Source organism: Diadema antillarum, unplaced genomic scaffold, assembly GCF_040938485.1.
Source record: "Diadema antillarum isolate AM-2024a unplaced genomic scaffold, OU_Dant_1.0 scf00000072, whole genome shotgun sequence".
NCBI classification, from domain to species: Eukaryota; Metazoa; Echinodermata; class Echinoidea; order Diadematoida; family Diadematidae; genus Diadema; species Diadema antillarum.
Window position 1 is genome coordinate 2,606,645 of NW_027270961.1, and position 19,673 is coordinate 2,626,317.

Below are 19,673 nucleotides of genomic sequence, written 5' to 3' on the forward strand. Positions count from 1 at the left end.
GCTGAAGGATACCGAAAATGTCGTCTGCCCGATCAAAGAAAACTTCGAAAATCCTGAGGTATTCAGGTAGAATCGTTGATTACACCTTCATATCACCTCCTCAACGTGCACGGTGTAAAACATGCAGGCAGGTGGTGAAGCTGCCAGTATACCACTCCGACAAGTTCTCTTATCCTGACGACAGTGGGACCTTTCGCGGCGAGCGAACGGAGGCCTGTATGAGCTGCGATCTACTCTTTCGTTGGGTGGTGGTGGTAATCTCTTTTGGCCCGGAATAGCTCTACCACAGAGACACAATGAGGGAGATATGGCTGAACGATTCTCCCCAGCTTTGGGAGAACGAGAAAACCACTCATGTTATATATCGCTTTGGAGTAGTTGGGGGATAAACACAATATTCTTCCCCCATTTTTGAGCCTTTGATTCCAGCGGGCAGTGATGAACAAAGTTGAGTTTTTCAGATCGTTACAGTTAATTTTCCTTTCCAATAGCCTACCTGTGACAACATCCAGCAAGACTGGACCTCTAGAGCAGCGCAGTGATTGCCAAGAAAGGAGTCTATACATAGCTGTAGAATATGAATATGCAAGATGAAATATAAGATTGATTTTGTGACGATTACGGGATTGTGGAATCGGTGACGATTTACCTTGATCTAATCATGGACCCAAAGGGTAGGGTCCATGATCTATTCTATTTTGAAATTTGATGCCATTTAGGGTGTCAGAATAGTATACATTCAAACGGCGCTCATGCGTGAGGTCCATTGCTCCGGGATGACGATGTCGTCATGTATACCACTATGACCCACTTTCAAGGATTCACAGCATTTTCGTCCATCGGACTACTGGCAGGACTATACGATACAAGTGCCGCCTGACTCTTTCCTGTCATACACCTTGCATCGGAGTTTGATTAATAATTTGATTGCATTTCGCCTCCATTGTCTTGACTCCAAAGAAGCACAGATTTAATACCACTGATATGAAAGTGTACGAATCCTTATGGGCATGTAGTTACAGTATATAGGTTGTCACCCCTTACTAACACACACAAACACACATCTTTACACAAGACTCTTTTCATTTCACATAATTTTGCTTACCTTATTCTCTGTTACCAAAGAAAGTAATATGTATTTTTGTCGAAAAATGAAATAAACTCTGAATTGATTTGAAATAAAAAAAAAAGGTTTGTTAGCATCAAAACACCCTTTTTCATTTCCGGATTAACGAACTTTTGAAATAATGATTCTTTTTCCTATAAACGAAACTTCGGAATAACGAACCTAATTTAGATGATTTGGACTAGCGAATCATCGGAATAACACCACAATAATGTTCGGACTAACGAACATCCACTTATACGGAATTTATGTGTTTCGGAATAACGAGCCTTGTATGCCATTTTTGGATTTTCGAACCTTCGGAATAACGAACATCACCCATTTGAATTAGACATCTCGTATACATGATGTGCAACGCTCCTATCGGTAGCTTGGGTATTATACCACACACGACATGATAACTTAAATTTCTTGATCACCTGAACGCATATTCAAGTTCAAGTTCAAGTTTATTTAACCAATTCATTAAACATTTGACATTTTACAAAAGGATACAGCATTAAGAATAATGAATGGTTTGGGACCCCAAAAGAAGCAGAGCTTGTCAAAAAGGGGTCCCGGATAAACATATAAAACAAAACATACTAAAGTTTTAAACATATTAACAAGAAGTATAATAGTAACATATTTACATAGGACAGATGCAACGCAAGCACACACACACACACACGCACACACACATTCAATCACACGCACACGTGTCACAAAACGCTCATGCACATACATGTACAATAGTTCACATAATGAAATTGCAGAAAGATACTTTCTATTTTACTACACTTTTGAATTCAGCTTCCCTGATCAATTCTTGTTTTACAAATTTCCCTCAAGATAGATGCGACATGTACGTTTAAAGTTGGATAGTGTTGAGGCTGACCTAATTCTCAATGGCAAATTATTCCATTCTCTAATACAAACATATACAAATGAATTTTGGGCAGTTTGAGTTCTTACAAAGGGTTGATGAATGAGATTACTTTTACGCGTATTATAAGCATGAACGGTAGAATTTAACACAAACGCATCCTTCATGAAAGATTTCGGATCACCTTGTGTCTTAAACATAAAAATCAAGCAACTCAAGATAACAAATTTTTCAAATGGCAAAATATGAAGTTGAATAAACAATGGCAAACTTGGACTTCCATAGTTTGAATTTGTAATATACCTTACAGCTTTTTTCTGAAGAACAATCAATTTATCTATATGAGTCTTATAAGTATTTCCCCAAGCTACATTACAGTACATTAAATGAGGCATAACTATGGCATTATACAGAGTAATTAAAGTTTCTTTTGGTAAATAGAGACGTAACTTGGATAAGATACCAACACTACGAGAAACTTTAGTACAGACGTAACTGACGTGGTCTTTCCACGATAAATATTCATCGACTATAACGCCTAGGAATCGTACATTATGGCTTCGATCAATCTGGTTACCGCCTATTACCAGTGGAACAATGTCATTTCCTGTAAGATTCTATCATCCTATATATAGTGTCCCAGTAATCAGTGAAGGTTCCCAATTTAGCAGATATCAATTGACTGGATGGACTGAGTGAACTTGTTCGTTACGAACTTAACATCAATCTTTTAAATACTGTATATTCTTTCAATGTTTGATATACAACTGACCAATTATCTTAAACATTCTAATCTCCCTCGAATGATGATTTTCCATCAAGCATTCATAGTAATACAATTGTATCTTCATTTATCTGTTTGTTTGTTTGTTTGCAACGTGTAATAGAACTATAGGCATGATTATCACATGCCTTTTCATGACATTAGACCTTCAGGGATATACAGCATTTAACCTATACACAGAACATTGATTTCTCGAATTAGACTGTAAGAGAGAGGAGGGAGATGAGTTTTTATGTGATAATACAGGGGCTGCGGAACGTTTTTTTTTTTTTGGGGGGGGGGGGGTAAGAGGTCAAAGAATTAAATTTGTACAGTGTATGTATGTAGGCCATGTAATATAACAAATATTGACTTGTCTATCGTAATACATGTACTCAGTACACAGTATAATTTATGTAAAATGACAATCCCGTGGGAGGTTTTTTTTCCCTCTAGACAAAACCCTCAACGCTGTGTGCTACGGGAAAACATAATCTCTCGGGAAAATAGGACTCCCGTGGGAATAGTGTCACATGTTAAATTACACCTTTGATGAAGCCATACCTGGTAGACAATTGCTATGTGTGTTTATTAATCTTCATGTAAGAGGAAATGATTCATGTACATGTATTTCGTATTAAAATATATTTTGACCGAGTCTTTGTCGCGTGCTGTACTAGTAATATTATTTTGAGTTACACATTGCAGAAAAGCGTATTGTATGTACTGCAGGCGAGTTGGAATGCGACAATGATTTCATTTATTTCAGGTACAACACATTTATACATTATAAAAATACATAAAATATATGACTCTTGAGAGGCAATCTAAATATATATACACTGAACTCTGTGAACTGCATTTTCAATGTACGTTGTACAGTTGTATATTAAAATCTAAATAGACTGCCAAGATGGCTATGAACACATACATGTATTTCCATCACTACAAGTCAAAATGATTTCATAAAACATGACAACAAAATAAGCAATCACGAAAACGACAATCATATTACAACTATAATTGCTATGGGAATACATTTACATGAAGAAAATCTTTTTTTTTGTGCGTGATCGTAGCTATATCTGCCGAGTTGCATGGAAATCCCAAGTGAAAAATCACCATCAACCTATTACATAATAGAATAAGCATAATTTATTTGAAGTCACTCAAAATGAACGTTGGGAGATGACTTTGATTTAGGCAATGCAGCATCTTCGATTTCTGTAACACATCAGTTGCTTCTAACTTAAAACAAAACAAGACATAATGGCCCATATCAACAAGAACTTACTGTCTAAGAATACATTTTACCCTTTAACCAACACACCAAAAGACATACAATGTATAAAGGTTACACACAATCACAATGGAAATGTAGATGTATGTGTTAACTCAATGAACAGTTACAAAGGACATGCATGTCTACATACTTGTACAGTGTACATGTACATGATTATGAACTGTGCATCCATGGCACAATCTACGATGTTTTTGCAAACATAGACATGTTGAAAAGACAATTGACTGCATCTAAAGTTCCCGTATTTGTAATTTTTGCAACGTACAGGGCTTCATATCTTTCATACCAAGTTATACCAAATCATATTTTTCAATCCACTTAATTGGCAGTTTTTGTTCCAGTAAACATCAAAGGAGAACACCTTAAGAAGATTCACAACTTTATTCCTTTGGTCATTTGAAGAACATTTTTTTTTTTTTTTCACAGAAACAATGATCTGCCTGGAGGAACAAACAGAACTCACGTGCGTTGATATGAATTAAAACATCTTATCAATGAACGTGGTATAAAAGAGAGAAATTTGGGGTGTTTGGTGGGCTCAAAAACGAATGTGAAGAAAATATATGCAGGACAGGAAGGTTGACTGGATGGCACCAAACGCTGGTGCAGGCCTCAAAAAGCCAGACATTATAACTTGCTGCTTGTGTTCAACTATTTGTAATTTAAGGGGAAATCCCAGACCAGTCTAAATTTAGCCTGAAAAGAAGAGTGAAATTTTACGTGCACAAAAGTGAAAATTTGATCAAAATCAGATAAAAATGAGGAAGTTTTGCTAATTTTCACAAAATACTTCATAAAAAGTACATAATGAATACATGCAAATAAGTAATTTAATGTTTTTGCCTCACAATTTGCCAGAGTTTGTACACAAACTCTTGAATTTCCATGTTTTTTTCTCCTTTTTTTTTCTCAAATGCAATTATGCCCCAGTCTGAAATGTATGAATATATCTGACTGCAGTGCTAATTATTTTGGATTATTCATCAAAGTACATTTTCTTCAGTATTTGTACACAGTCAATAGAAAATTGTGAGGTGATGACTCAGAAATAATTGTACTTACATGACCAGATAAGTAATAATCATAATGGAAAAAATAATCCTGACTTTGTGATACGTGTTATCATTATCCACTGCTTGCCTTAAAATCACTCTGGCATAAGTTTCAAGTCTAAAATGAAGATGAGATTCCAATTCTATTACTGTAAAGTCTTATCCTAGTTATTCTCTCATAAACTTCTGCCATCTTAATAATTTTGAATGAGGTATCTTGTAACTGAGAGTTACACAAATCATGGCTGAGTGATGAATCTTTACTCAGCAAGGCTTTCCACAAAGTTGTACACCAGTTGATGCCATTTGACTGGGCTATCCATGTAAGGATGATGACCCGCCCCTAGAAACTCCTGGGCTCTGTGATTGGGCAGGTTCCTGAGATTGGCAGTTGCCTTGCGACCCGCCTCTGTGTCATTCTCACCATACGTGATAAGGGTTTGTGTCTGCCAAACAAAAAGAGGATTGTTTATAAGAATGAAATGCACACTTGAACAAAACACAAAAGAATGTGTGTGACCGATTTTCAACTTTGGGGAAAAATATACATTCTGAAATCCACTTTGTTGACAAATTTTTATTCACTGAATACTTTTCCAAATAAATTCTAGAATCTTAGCATGTTCATTATTATCCAGTCCCTTAAAAAAGAATCAATTTGAAAGGCAAATTAACCCATTGAGGACGAACTGCTAAGTGTATTTGCTATTTTCCCGTAGACACCAGCCTGAATATGCTCAGGAATAGTTTTCCACAGATTAAGGCAACTGCAGTTCAGTTGATTCTCTAGTTACAAGCTTATTTAGCACAGTAAAGTCTCAAATTATCACAATTTCTTACCACAAAAACAATTCATTGCACAGAGAATAAGAATATTGAAACTGTTTTGGTAGAAGAGATGTACCTGATTTTTCTGATATTCCTCAGGAGTGTATTTGTCTGTTGAGTGAGGAGACACTGGTACGTATCCTCGCACCAGCTCAGGGTGTTCCATAATAAGAGGGATGGATAAGTCACCGCTCCTCGAGGGACTGATAATGACCGGCCTCTCAATTTTGAGTGCTTGGTACAAACACTTCATGAAGGTCACAGGGTCACCCACATCCATTTTGACTAGTCCAGTTTGTCCATATCCTGAAATTATAAGGAAATGAAAACAGTTGTTTCAAAAACACAGAAGTGCACAGTTAAGACTTCAAACTTTTATGATAGAACTGATCTTATTGCTGCATTAATTCGCCCATTGATTACATTATGCATTCCTGGTACACATAGCTTAAAAGTAAATGAGCAATAAACCACAGTACATTGTATTTACATTAAGACAAATCCATATAAAATATGGATGCATTCTTTACTATTTTCTATAACGCCTAAAATTAACTGAAAACCCAGAGAGGTTTCTTAACTGAATAAACAAAACATTGATCTAACATACATATCACAAGTGAAGGAGGGGGCAAACAGATGATTCATTATTTCCTAAAATGGAGAATGAAGTTGATCATGTTTAAAATGGTTTAAGCTATAAAATGGAAAGAGTTCCTTATGTCCCCCCCCCCCCTCCACCAACTTGCACAAAATAAACAAACCACTATTCCCCCTTACTAATAATAAACTAAATAAAGGTTATGGGAAGTCTTCCCATTAATGGCATAACCTTTATTTAGTCCATTATTAGTAAAAAAAAAAACAAACAAACATCAATCTATGCATTTTTGGCAAACTAGTGCTAGATCTAGTGGGGGTTATACAAGGAACTCTTTCCCTTCAATTAGCAGATACATACTTTATTCTGGCACGAAATACTCTTTAGTAGAGGAGGGTATTTGATAAAGATCAGATAAACACCTGGCATGTCAATGGCAGTGGAAGAATAGCCATAGCTGGCAAAGTAGTGCATCGAGCCATGCTCAAGCCACGTCTGCGATGAGTAGCAGCCAGCGTGAAGGAAGAGAACGTGACCCCGGCAGCTCTCCGTTGTACCTTTAGAAACTTTTCGATAGAATATGCTGCGGCCGTTAATATCAACCTTTCCTTCCTGTTCTACGTAGCTGACACCTGCCTTGGTCCGTACATCGGTCACAAGCTTCTCCCAGCTTTCACTTTCAACCTTTTCGGTCATTTTGGCTCACTTGCTTGCGTAAAACTGACAGTCTCTGTCAAATAAGCTCAAGCAAGTGCCGTGGACGTGGACGTACCTGAAACAAGGTCAGGGCTGCTCCGCCGACGCACCTGTACCTGGCATAGCGGCAGCAGAGCAAGAACTCTATGCAGATCATGTGATATACTCGGACATGATCACATGACCGTGTACGTTCAATGCACAAAAGTACATTGTTGTACTCGGCTAAACACTGCTAAAGGAGGGTATATCTTTGGACAATTCCACGCTGAACACACTCAACAGGACCACTATACTCGTCAAAATGGAGCAGAATCTTGACAAGCTACTGGATGACACGTAAGTTCGAGATTAGCCAGTGTAGATTATGACCGGGTCAGCAGTTCACGCCAGCGAATGTATTATCGAGTTCTCTTATTAGGCCGAGATATGCGCTCACATTTTTAACACAGTCCCACATGCTGTATTTGTTGTGTGCGTGTTGGCTCCCTGCATAGAATTCCGATCGCGATGGTTGTTGATGGAAAATAACGTATGCAGCGTTTTGTTAAATCTGGCAGGATGACGCAGTAAAGATATATTACATGTGTAAAGATAGATTAAATGTAAATGTGACGCAGTAAAGATAGATTCCATGTGTTTCCAGTGGAAATGCCAATTTTGAAACGTCTCTGGATCTAGCTGCTGAATACATTTGTATATTAATTATACCGGTATCTTATTCTTACCCAAATATTAAAAACAAATCGATCTGCTATATCTATGATTTAGACATATTATGTATATTTAAATCAAGCATTGCATTTATATCCCTCGAAATGCATTGAATGTCTAATGTTCTTGTTAATTTTGCAGTGTGTTTTATTTTAACACATATCTAGGCCAGTAGTATCCTTTCGTGAAGAGCTGTTTGTTTGCAGGTTAATAAAATGTTTGTTTTTATTTGATGATTAGAATGATGACTTTGCGTCATTATTAGGTCATTTAGGCCTGAACATATGTTTTGAAATTTGAGGGATACACTGTAATATCCAGTGTAACTTATTCTTTAAGAAAAAATGAAATGTTTAACCTGTTTCTTCTTCACAAGCAAAATGAGATCAGAATGATGCAACAATTGATTTTCTGTTATTTGAAGAAGGAATGACACAGAATGACAAGCTCTTGTGTATTTTTATATTTGGGCATACAATTTGACTACTGATTTTAAAAATTGCTTGATAAGTAGACAAATCATACATATATATACCGTTATGTGAAAACTGTATTTTTCAACCTTTCTGTGCAGCATGGAATCCCAAGGTGTGATGGGTGTTTTGTGTGCTGACAAGCAAGGTTTATGCTACAGTGGTAAGTCAAAGTATATACGTACATGTACTCATACAAACAGCAATATTGATGAGAAATGGTGGTAATATTTGTTTGGACATAAAGATTTACAGTACATGAATGAATAGCTTATAGCAATGACTTAGCAAGCGGCCAAAGGGCAATGAAGTCATCAAATTGCTGTCTACAATGCTGATTAACCAGATCACATTGAGTAAGAATCATCCTTTTTTTTTAACCCCAATGTTATGCTCAGACAATGATTTTTTTTTTTTTCAGACCATATCAATTAGTAGCTATCTGCCCTATGTGTTTTCATGTTTGCTGAAAAAATCTCCTCTCTTCCAATCAGAGACAAGCTAGATGAGTGGTTGAATACTAGTACTGGTATTTAGTTTGAATCCCTGTGTATGCATTCGATTGTTTAAATTGTTATTGTTATAACCTTGTTCTAAAGTACATGTACATCTAGACAGAGCAGTGTGTGGTTACCTCATAGATGTAGGTTTGTACTCCTACAGACTTGTTGGTTGCTGTGCAAGGGATTCTTCTTAATGTGAAAAGTGTTGTTAAATTCATCTGATAAAAGGCAACTAACAACAAGTAGTGCTCCTACTTGTGTTCACTTTAGCTGTTTAGCATGAGTGTTTACATTTTCTTCAATGAAAATAGTGTGTTTTCTTCTATGAAAATTACAAGATATGTATGAATTGTGTTCTCAAATATCTGAATATACTAGTTTGTTCCTTCCCTCCACAGCAAAAGGGACAGCCTCAGCAGATTCTGCAGGTCTTGTAGCATCTCTGGCTCACCAGGCTTCTCTCCTTGTTCCCGAGAGCCCAAACGCTCCTGTAATATGTCTAGAATCTGATGGAGGGTGAGTGTGGAGGACTTTACATTATGTTTGACTCCCACATTCTAATACACCTGTTATACACTACACAGATACGGAACCTTCCCTCAGATGACCTTGTGGAAATATACCCCCCCCCCCCACATGTTATTAGGGTACACATACTAATGCTTGTTACCTCCCTCTAAAAGCACCCCTATCTCATTTCTGACCCCCCCCCCTTTTTTTTGAGGATTTTCTGTAGGTTTTTTTCCTCCTTGGAGACCCCCTAAATCTGGAACACTGCTAAATGCTCACTCTATCTCAGGGGAGCTGCCATTCCAACCTCCTATCTCAAAAAAGACAAACTAGACCATTTGTCTGATTTGTGTAATAATTTATTCCATCCAATACTCACAAATAAAGATGTGCTAATTATAATCTTGAATTCTGGTAATCCTAGAACTAAATTGCAATCACAATAATGCTCTATATTTTGTTTCTCTCGTAGGAATGTTCTCGTCAAATCACATCAGGATGTTACAATAGCAATCCACAAAATGCCTGGATACTGATGGATAGATGTGAATTTCCTCAAACTGGAACTGACAAGGAAAAAAAAATACAAGAGACATATTCACAATGCCTCAGTAGGAAGAGAAGAATCCTCAACTGGCGTTGTACAGGAACTCGCTTTTCAGAGTGGAAATGCACGCTCATTTCTTGAGGAACTCTACCCCATGTTAGTGGATTGTTTTTGTTTTTTCCCATCCATCTTTCTTTTTTGTTTTTGTTTTTGTTTTTTTTTTTTTGGGGGGGGGGGTGGGGGGTGTGAGAGGGAGGTAGGGGAGGGTTTAAGATCAGATGAAATGAACTCTCTAAATTCCAAGATACGTGTACTGTGTTGTTTTAAATTTATTTTGTGTATCCAAAGTCTCGTATACCTCTTGAAGTAACAAAGTGAATCACACAGATGTATACTGTGAATGTAATACTAGTAGGCTTTTAGTCAACATGTTACAATGCCGTACACTGTTTGGATATTGGTGATTATTGAAGACTCATTATAAAATCTGATAATGATGTTGACAATTAGACTCTGATATGACAAATGATGTTGACAGCAAAGAAAATAGTGATGACAAAATGAAAAAAAAATTCAGTCAGGAGAAATATGAGAAAAGCCAATGAGTTCATTGATTTTAATATGTATGCATAGCATCTCAAGTATGAAAATATAAATAGATCTTATCAATCAGTGCATTATTACTGTACCCTAATCATTTAAGAGAATGTCTTATACAATGTATTTCTGTTCTGTTGAGAAAATTATTTGTAGAAAAAAAGTAAGAAGTAATGATTAACACAAGATTATTAGAGAGAGATAGACAGATAGAAAAAGAGATGAGAGAAGTAGAGCGAAAGAGTGAGAGGGAGAGAGATGTCATTAGACAATGTATATGAAGATCTTTCAACCAAAAGGCGCTAAATCCATCCTGGATACAGTGGACTCCTATCATAACGAAGTCTTCGGGACTGGCAGTTTTCTTTTCTTATATCGAAACTTCGTTCTAACTGAACAATGAACAATAAAAAACATAGAGCAGATAATGTTGCATCCTGAATTTTTATTTTGTTGTAACCAGAATTTTGTTATAACTGTTCGTTATAACGGGAGTGCACTGTACAATGAAGATTTTTTTTTTCAAATTACACATATTTCTCCATTACTAGTAGTCTATGCTACCTGGATGCTACCATTTGAAGAGCTCTCAGGGTACATTGTAGGTCCATTATAACAAAGTCCTTGGAAGCGGCAGTTTTCTTTTGTTATGACAAAGTTTCATTAACTGAATTGCATAATATATAAAGATATAGGAATGATAATTTTGACACCTGAATTTTGATTTCATTGTAACAAGAATTTTGTTATCCTGTTTGTTATAAAGGGAGTGCACTGTGGAAATATCCTCCACGCATGATGTACATGTTTTGTATACTGGTATTATTCTTCTTGTTTGAGATTGTTTTTGGATATATTGCCTTTTGGCAAGAATCATGAATGATTTTGGTGTTGACAGTATAATTTTGTTGAATCTGTGTATTAAATTGAAAATGTCTGTTGGTACTTTGTTTTATTTAAAAAAAAGACAGAGAAGTTCAATGAGGCAACCCCTGTCTAGTTTGTTCTGTTATACAATATGATAAATTAATCAATCAATTAGTTGAATTTATCACTGTGAGATGAGAAACAACAAATGAACAAGCGTAGATAAACTTTTAGGACAAGTTCACCCAAATTTTAAATGTGTAAAATGAGTGAATGTAGCAATATCAGTAGAACACATCTGTGAATTTTTAAGATAATCTGACAACCCATTTAAAAGTTTTGGTGCAGCCATTTCAGTATGAGAAGACTCCAACAGTTTGTGACATCATGGATGGGTGATGCCAATGTATAAAGAAAATACACAGTGTGTAAAGAGAGTTCCACAAGATTTCATTTTTTATGAAAAGTACAATGTACACATTCCCTTGACTTGTTACTGACACTTGTTAAGGGTAATAATGTTCCCTCTGCTCTCTGAAAGAAGTCTGTCAAGTACTCTTTCATTTTGCTAGAAATATGAAACTATGTTCAATTCTATTTATATTTTCTTCATATGTATACACTCACACAGACACAACTTCGCCGTGTGTGTGTATGTATGTATGTATGTATGTATGTATGTATGTATGTATACTTGTACAATTGTATATATATATATATATATATATATATATATATATACTTATGTTTATGTGTGTGTGTGTGTGTGTGTACATGCACATATAAAGCAGTCATTGTGTCGGACAACATCTGAAATACAAATTCATATATTCATAGTTAGAATTTCATTCTGTAACAAACTTTTAGTATAGAATCAGAGTGAGGCATTTACAGTGGTCATACAATGTATTTCACTATCTGGACAAAATCTGGTCCATGAAGGAATGTGCTCAACCCTTTCTTATATTTACTCGTTGCCTTGCTGTGTTGTTGAATTGTACGATGTAAATGCATCTTTAAATTTGGGTCATTTGTAGTTGAAGGCGTTCAGAAAGCAATACTGTAAAAGGAAGATTATAAGAAATAGTAAACACAAACGAATAGATTGCACTAAAGTAAAGACAATAACACACCGTGGACAGTATGTTTTACAACAGAATTTCACGAAGGCCTGAATTACACCGACAAGTATTGCTCACACCTTTGAACTTTAAACATGTCAAATGAATTGCTTCATTTTGCAGTGGTGGATCCAGGCAGGAGCGCAAAGGGACCCCCATCCCTTTAATTTTTCAAATTTATGTTTTTGTTTTTTTTAGGCCTATGATATTCGATAAATCGCCATTGATAGAGCGCGGGTTTTCATACATTTTCTTCGAGCTCACTTTGCCGCCCTCGCCACGATATGACATTTTTTTTCCAGATCAGGTATATATGATCGGGTACAACATGAACCGATCTGGACCCAAACCTGTATTAGAATGCCGTGAGAACGCTGTTTTTATGACCAACAATACGATCATCATTTTACGATCATCGGGAATGAACATTGTGATGTTGTTCTACGCTTAAAATTATGCTCTAGAATGGTAAGTATGCTGTACAAAGAGCGTAATTTAAAATCGATATTTCTATTGTCACTCAAAAATAACAGGTATTTCCTTTTCCATTTTCCATTTTACAGCCAACAAAAATCACGGTCTTTAATATTTATTGAATAACATTATTTTTTTTTTGATATTTAGAGTTTAAACGTGCTTTCATAATGCGACATTTAAATATGATTGTATTTTCCCTTAAAGTCCTAAACAATGGGAGGGGGTATCCCTAGCTCCATCCCCCCCCCCCCCTCCCCGTGGCTTAATTCTCTCCCTCCCCACTCTAATACGCCCTCCCTGTAATATCAAAATCCCGGATCCAACATTGGTATGTGTCGAGTTTTTCGCTGCGAATGTCTCAATACGTAAAGATGACTAGAATATGCAGTTTCTGCGTGCGCTCTTATACTCTTTGGTAATTACTAATCAGTCACACCGCACACCGTAATATCAATTGAGGGCGCTATACGATTATCAAAGCCAGAGCCAGCACGAGTCCAGTCACAAAAATCATTGTTTAGTGTGAAATGAATGCATATGCTTCGTTGTTGGTTTGTTTTTTTGCACGTTTAGACCTGCTCTAAATCACAAAATTGTTTCAGATTATAAGTGACCTATCTTTTTTTTTTGTAAGTGCATGTGTTACGATTAATCAACGTGAAAATGTATATGATTTATGTATCGTACTATCATAGTACGATACATATCATATACATTACTACTATGTCATATGATATTATCTCGTATCATTGCTTTAGAATATAATTACTATCATACCATAATTATACATGTAATTCAGTTACTATACAAAGCAAGATGCCATTGCATCGGACATTCATCAATTCAACAATGCACACCAACTCAAAATTGGTATATACTTTTTCATCTGCTTGTACGAAACATCATTATCAACATTTCAAATTCAATTTAAAGGTTTTATTTTCACTTCTTTCAACAGAATGTACAAAAAATATAGATTCGACATGCGTTTGAAGGAATGATACATAGATAGCAAAGAATAACATTTGTCAATAATCATTACAAAATTAGGCATTTTTCATACAGACATATTTATACATTCTGCGAAAAAAAGTGGAGGTACCCACTCAAAAGACTATGCCTATACAACGTGGGCACCTCACAGGAAGAAAAAAAAAGGTGAAAACTTAACTACAAGTGTGCGGGATGAAAAAAGAAGTGGAAAAGGGGAAAGGGAAGAAGCAGAAATACAAGTAAAGAGACGAGACAACTAATAACAAAAAGCCTAGATCAATCGGTACATTCAAGATCAAACCAACAGAGATTATAAGCCATATTAGAAGTGTAGAGCGTTGAAAGCGACGAGAAAGTGATATATACAATTGTATGGAATTGCTGATAGCAGAACACATTATCTGTTCTGTGAAGGCACGTAAGTTTGCAATAGGAAAAACAGGGGATGCGATGCGGAATTCCGCGAAAGACGCGAAAGACATTCAACCACTTGTGGAAGTAGATTTCTGCAAATGGGTTCACCACACTCCCGTTGACTTTACAGTTTACACACAAACGTTTTCCTCTCAAATTACCTTTTCGACATGCCATATCAGAAGGTCGTATATATTGTTTTATTTGCGTCATTTTTGCTGTTGTTGCTGTGTTGTAATCTATAATACCAAAGTTGATTTTGCTAGGACGAGGCTGGACACATGATTGTAGTTGCGGGACCATCGATCAGAAACACGATTTTTATGATACACGTATATAGATTTAAACACACAAAAGCAAATCACGGGAAGAGTTGTGAGGGTTGTGTCGTATGCATTCCGTCACTATAGCCAATGTCACTACTCTAGAAAAGCATGTGGCACTTTCAGAATTCAAGTTTCGTGCACAATTGAGATAATCCGAGACAGTTCTGTTAGTTTTATTGCATGCCATACAAATGTTATGAATTCATACTTCAAGCTCTCATTGCCATGGTATGTCGAAATGAATTTCTGACCTGAAGAAAATGTTCTTATTCTCATTATGTCTCCAGAATATAAAATCGCATGCTCATCACTCATTATTTCAATTATTCCACGTCGATTTTCTAAAGATCATTGTGTTGGGAGTGGGGGGGGGGGGGGGGGGGGGGGCTTGAACGATAGTACACCGTTTCAACGTCCTTTGCTGTCACGTGATATACCATCGCGTAGCTGGCACAGAGCTTGCAAAGCGGAAGTGAAACTTCCCGCTTAGAGCACTAGGTGAGGTGTACCGATCCTTCTCTTCCTTGAAACGTGTGTCATAAGCTCGTGCTATCTAGAGCAACATTATATACATTATACTCTAAAAGTTATGCTTTTTGTTTCATTTAATTTAGGTTTTTGTTTTTGTTCTTGTTTTTATTGCACACGCTATCATGTCATTTAGTAAAATCACATTAGGCCTACACATCGACGGCGCATGTTTCATGTACATCTCGTTAATCTGTGATTGACCAACCGCTAAAAGTAAATACAAGGGAGCACAAACAATCAAACAGTAAACAAACAAAATATAAACAAACTGATGTGTACCCATATTTACGGATTTGTAATTTAGGTAGGTCCACCCCTCGTGCTTTCAAAGATTTGCTTGGCGCCCTGCAATCAATCAATCATTTTTCTTTTTCTAAAATCATAATCTGATCTTAGCCGTTTTCACTTCATAGTTGATTGTCTGCTCAGACAGCACATCCGTGGTTTTGCTGATCAATACATGTACATTGCGCTTTTAATCCCATCAGAGTAGCAGATATAATGTACACACCCGGAAATGATCGAGAGAGCAGTCAAAACAATATTATTATGAGCAGACGACGCATTGTATATGAAAGTCCGGCTTTGTGTGTCCGTTGCACTAGCACAACTCAGTGGTAAAGAATGCAAACAGTGTGCACCAGTGTGCTTATCTACCGATCCAGCCGATCTACTGTATCTCAATTCAAGCACAGCGCCACAGACATCGAGACACCAACTTTCCTTTTCGACGTTGAACAGCTAGGCGATGGAAACGATACTCGCTCTCGCCTTCGCTGGCATGTCGAGCTCCAGTCAACGAGTACGTACTTTTCATTGTACAACATGCATGTAATTCTCTAAACGTCTACATTTAGTGGAACTGGCAGCATGGAGTCGTGTTTTCATCTTCCATTAGGTGTCATCAATCGTGCTCTGCATGTTTTCAGGACACCACCATACCGGGAAGCAGTGCTTCTGTTGGTGCTTACTTTCTTTCATTATACGTCAGCTGTTTCAGCAAAGAGTAACCACTGGAATACGTCTCTGGTTAGTGTGCCGCTAGCGGATTCTTCAGACTTTCATCGCGAGTGGAGCGGGGAGAATCGCCACTTGTCTGGCGGACAGGGGGAACTGAAAGACCACCAACCAGACAGGAGGGTGTCACGGAGGTACGCAGGAGGGGAGCTGCCCCCATTGGCCGAAAGTTCAAGGTACTGTATGCGCGACGTACTACAGCAGACAATAGAAGTGAATTCCTCGTGTATACCATGCGTTGTTATGTTCAGTATTCTCCGCCAGTATGCGGCGAGTAACACAATTTGCCCACGCGACTTCAACTTAGTTGGTCGTACTGCCTTGGATTCCAGAGCAGATCCAGAGGCGGGTCGAGAGGACGATGCTGTTCCTAGACCCAGGAATAAATATGGAAACTTATCACACGATTGTCGGCTGCACGAGACTGGATCTGCCTTCCATTTCAAAGGATGCAGTGTTGTGTGTTCTCGGACGGTTCAGCAGGTGACCGACTGTTGTCCTGGGTACTGGGGCCCGTACTGTGTGGGTATGTAACCAAGCTCCCCTCAAGCTCTAGGTCTATATTTGATCGCTGCATGGGTAGATTGTTGAAGAGGATCTGGCATATGAACTAAATCATTAAGCAGTTTACAAACCTGATACTCACATTCAAAATTTATTTCATATGATATACATGTACATTATACATTCCACAATCCATATATAACCACATAAGCAGTGTTGAATTCCCTGTAGAGAACATTTTATTATATGAGATTATGGGAATTGAATATTATTTTACTGGTATCCAGAAATGATGCTCTTAAAAAAAGAAGAAGATATATCAATGATGAAACATATTTTGATTGCTTTTTTCCAACCTGGCACCTTAGGGAAGCTCAATAGGGAAAGCCTGACACTTTGTTTTCTTGTGTTTTGCTTGTTTTATTTGTTTCTCTGTATCACTTGTATTGTTTTGCAAATGCCGAATGAATGATGATAATAATAATAATAATAATAATAATAATAATAATAATAATAATAGTGATAATATTATATTGTGTTACACCAGCATGCACAAATTCTATGATTATGAATGTACCCTTAGTATAGTTATAAGTGAAACTTCAATTATTAGTAGATTTTTAGTGTTTATGCAGCAGGTAAATGTAATTATGCCTCCTGACATACAAACTACTGCATGGTATATCATGCAGTATTCTAAGATATGACATGTTTGGTGAGACCTTTTCCATACATATGGAAACACAAAGCCTGCTAATAATAATCATTGTTCGAATGATACACAAACAGGAAAATGACTGTGAACATGAACTTATGTACTGCTACTGGCTACGTCAAAGACCTGTTCCACTGGTCATTTTATGGTCAGGTTGCTTCTATGAATACATTCATCCCAAAGAAAGATAAAGGAAGACATGATAGACATATATATGTTTATAATTCTATATGTATAAGTATTATCTTAAATTATAATGTCCCAGATGAGGCTAGATGCTTATTTAATGTTCTGCTCATCTCCACTGCCATGATGAATGCACCTGTTGCTGTGATTCCCCTCCAGAGTGTCCAGGGGGTGGTGGGGCCCAAGCCTGCTCCTCTCTAGGCCACTGTGATGACGGTAGGCTTGGAACTGGGAGCTGCATCTGTGATGAGGGCCGAACTGGGCTGGCTTGTGAGATGTGCACTGGACAGGCGTGTGGTGGTGGTATGAATCCTTCATTCACAATATATATGGGTCTTTTGTGAAAGAGTAATCATTTCAGTCCAGCCTTTCACAATTAGAGAGGAAAGAATGATAAAAGTTGCAGGAGAGATCCTTTATACCACATGAAAACAAAATATACTTCATACACACATATTTGATCAAGTGCATAGAATTATTTGACCTAAATGGCATAGGTATTGTCAACAGAGACTTTTGAAGTTAAGTACAGTAATGACTTGTCTTCTGAAATGGTTTGTTATTATTGAAACATTCCTTGGAATGTGCTTTTTATGTTGCAGGGAGAAATAAAATAATCAGGAGACTGGTTGAAAAACAGTTCTTATTTTAGGCAGGGGTCCATTATGTCATCGTATTGTGTTCCTTATCCATTATAGACTGGTTATAATCTTTGTACAGGTGTTTTTTTTTTCAAACATTATTTTTGGACAATCTTTAAGATTCAATAGGAGACTACATTAGCACTCTATTCACAAATTTTGATTCATATTCTGGTAGTCCTGTCATTGATATGTCAAATGAAATTATAATATCTCTCATATCTGCTTGTAAATAGACATCAGAACTTACCTGAGCACTACATTAATAGATAGAGGTCTTGCAGGAAAAAAAGGGCAAGAAATAGATAAATGATGTACTACCACTTTCATATAAGGTACAGAACACTACGCTAATTCAATTGTACAGAGAGACTACCTCCACTGTGTCAACTAATTAAAGGACCAATAAGGATTTTCAAGAGCTGAACAAAATTTCCTTGGATATTCAGCTTCCATATTCCACTCTGACTGTTTTGATCCCATACTCTAGGAATGGTTAGCTGTAGGGCATGTCACCCTAATGCTTTCTGTTCTGAGTTTGCTCCTGGAATGTCTGTTTGTGAGTGCCAAGATGGTTACCATGGTGATGGTGTAGTCTGCTCTCCGATTAATCCTTGCCTGAGTAACTATGGTGGATGTCCAACCAATTCATCCCTCTGCGTCTTTGATGGCCCAAATCAGGTTTGATTCTATCTGGTGTTTTATCTTTTTGTAACCATGGATTGCATCGTATAATTTTCTCTTATCAAATACTTGGCCAAACTTTAAGGAAGCAATATACTTCTTATAACCAACATTGTACACATATGTAAAAAAGAAATTTGCATGACGATTGACCTCTGTTTGGGTAAGTAAAGATATTGCATCATGTTATGATTATATCATTCTACCGATTACTTAATTGGTGAGAAACGTACCAGTAATGCTGAGGAAAGGTATATTTACTCTTGATATTATCATCTGTCAAGCTAGATGATAGAATGTAATGCAGCAGATTCAGGGTAGTCTGCAATTTAGTCACAACCTTTACTGAAAGTCTGTAATCAAGAGGAAAGATAAGATATGGCTAAGGAAGACCCAAATTCACACGTTTCAGATTGCCAAACATTGTTAGCCAAAGCTGTCATATGAAGTAGACGTAAATATGACCCCAGCATTTTATCAATCAATCAATAGTTTAGTCATTAGTATGATGATAAAATTACCATAGTGGCTCTCAACACAGAGTTATAAGTATCTTTATTATCTCACAGAAATAATTGGCTTGTAAGATAGTTCTTCCCTTCTCTGTATAAAAATAATA

The 19,673-nt window shown here is 36.8% G+C and overlaps 2 protein-coding genes across 2 annotated transcripts; one reads left to right on the forward strand and one right to left on the reverse strand.

The window, feature by feature from the left end:
• Nucleotides 1-4,806: 4,806 nt before the first annotated feature.
• Nucleotides 4,807-7,300, reverse strand: LOC139717194 (putative protein-lysine deacylase ABHD14B). Its single transcript, XM_071628696.1, has 3 exons — nt 6,961-7,300; nt 6,014-6,243; nt 4,807-5,555 (listed from the first exon to the last, which is right to left on the reverse strand). The coding sequence occupies exons 1-3, from the start codon at nt 7,232-7,234 to the stop codon at nt 5,370-5,372; spliced, it is 690 nt and encodes a 229-aa protein (XP_071484797.1). The 5' UTR covers nt 7,235-7,300; the 3' UTR covers nt 4,807-5,369.
• A 144-nt stretch (nt 7,301-7,444) lies between these two features.
• On the forward strand, nt 7,445-10,117 carry LOC139717196 (ragulator complex protein LAMTOR5 homolog). The gene is made up of 4 exons (XM_071628697.1): nt 7,445-7,573; nt 8,523-8,584; nt 9,323-9,440; nt 9,907-10,117. Exons 1-4 carry the CDS (start codon nt 7,539-7,541, stop codon nt 9,968-9,970), a joined length of 279 nt encoding a protein of 92 aa, XP_071484798.1. The 5' UTR covers nt 7,445-7,538; the 3' UTR covers nt 9,971-10,117.
• Nucleotides 10,118-19,673: the final 9,556 nt, after the last annotated feature.

Coding starts and splice junctions, on each gene's coding strand:
- LOC139717194 (XM_071628696.1), bottom strand. CDS start 7,234: ATGACCGAAAAGGTTGAAAGTGAAAGCTGGGAGAAGCTTGTGACCGAT. Junction 6,244..6,960: donor CACTGCCATTGACATGCCAG/GTGTTTATCTGA, acceptor TTATAATTTCAG/GATATGGACAAACTGGACTA. Junction 5,556..6,013: donor AGGAATATCAGAAAAATCAG/GTACATCTCTTC, acceptor TTTGTTTGGCAG/ACACAAACCCTTATCACGTA.
- LOC139717196 (XM_071628697.1), top strand. CDS start 7,539: ATGGAGCAGAATCTTGACAAGCTACTGGATGACAC. Junction 8,585..9,322: donor GCAAGGTTTATGCTACAGTG/GTAAGTCAAAGT, acceptor TTCCCTCCACAG/CAAAAGGGACAGCCTCAGCA. Junction 9,441..9,906: donor TGTCTAGAATCTGATGGAGG/GTGAGTGTGGAG, acceptor TTTCTCTCGTAG/GAATGTTCTCGTCAAATCAC.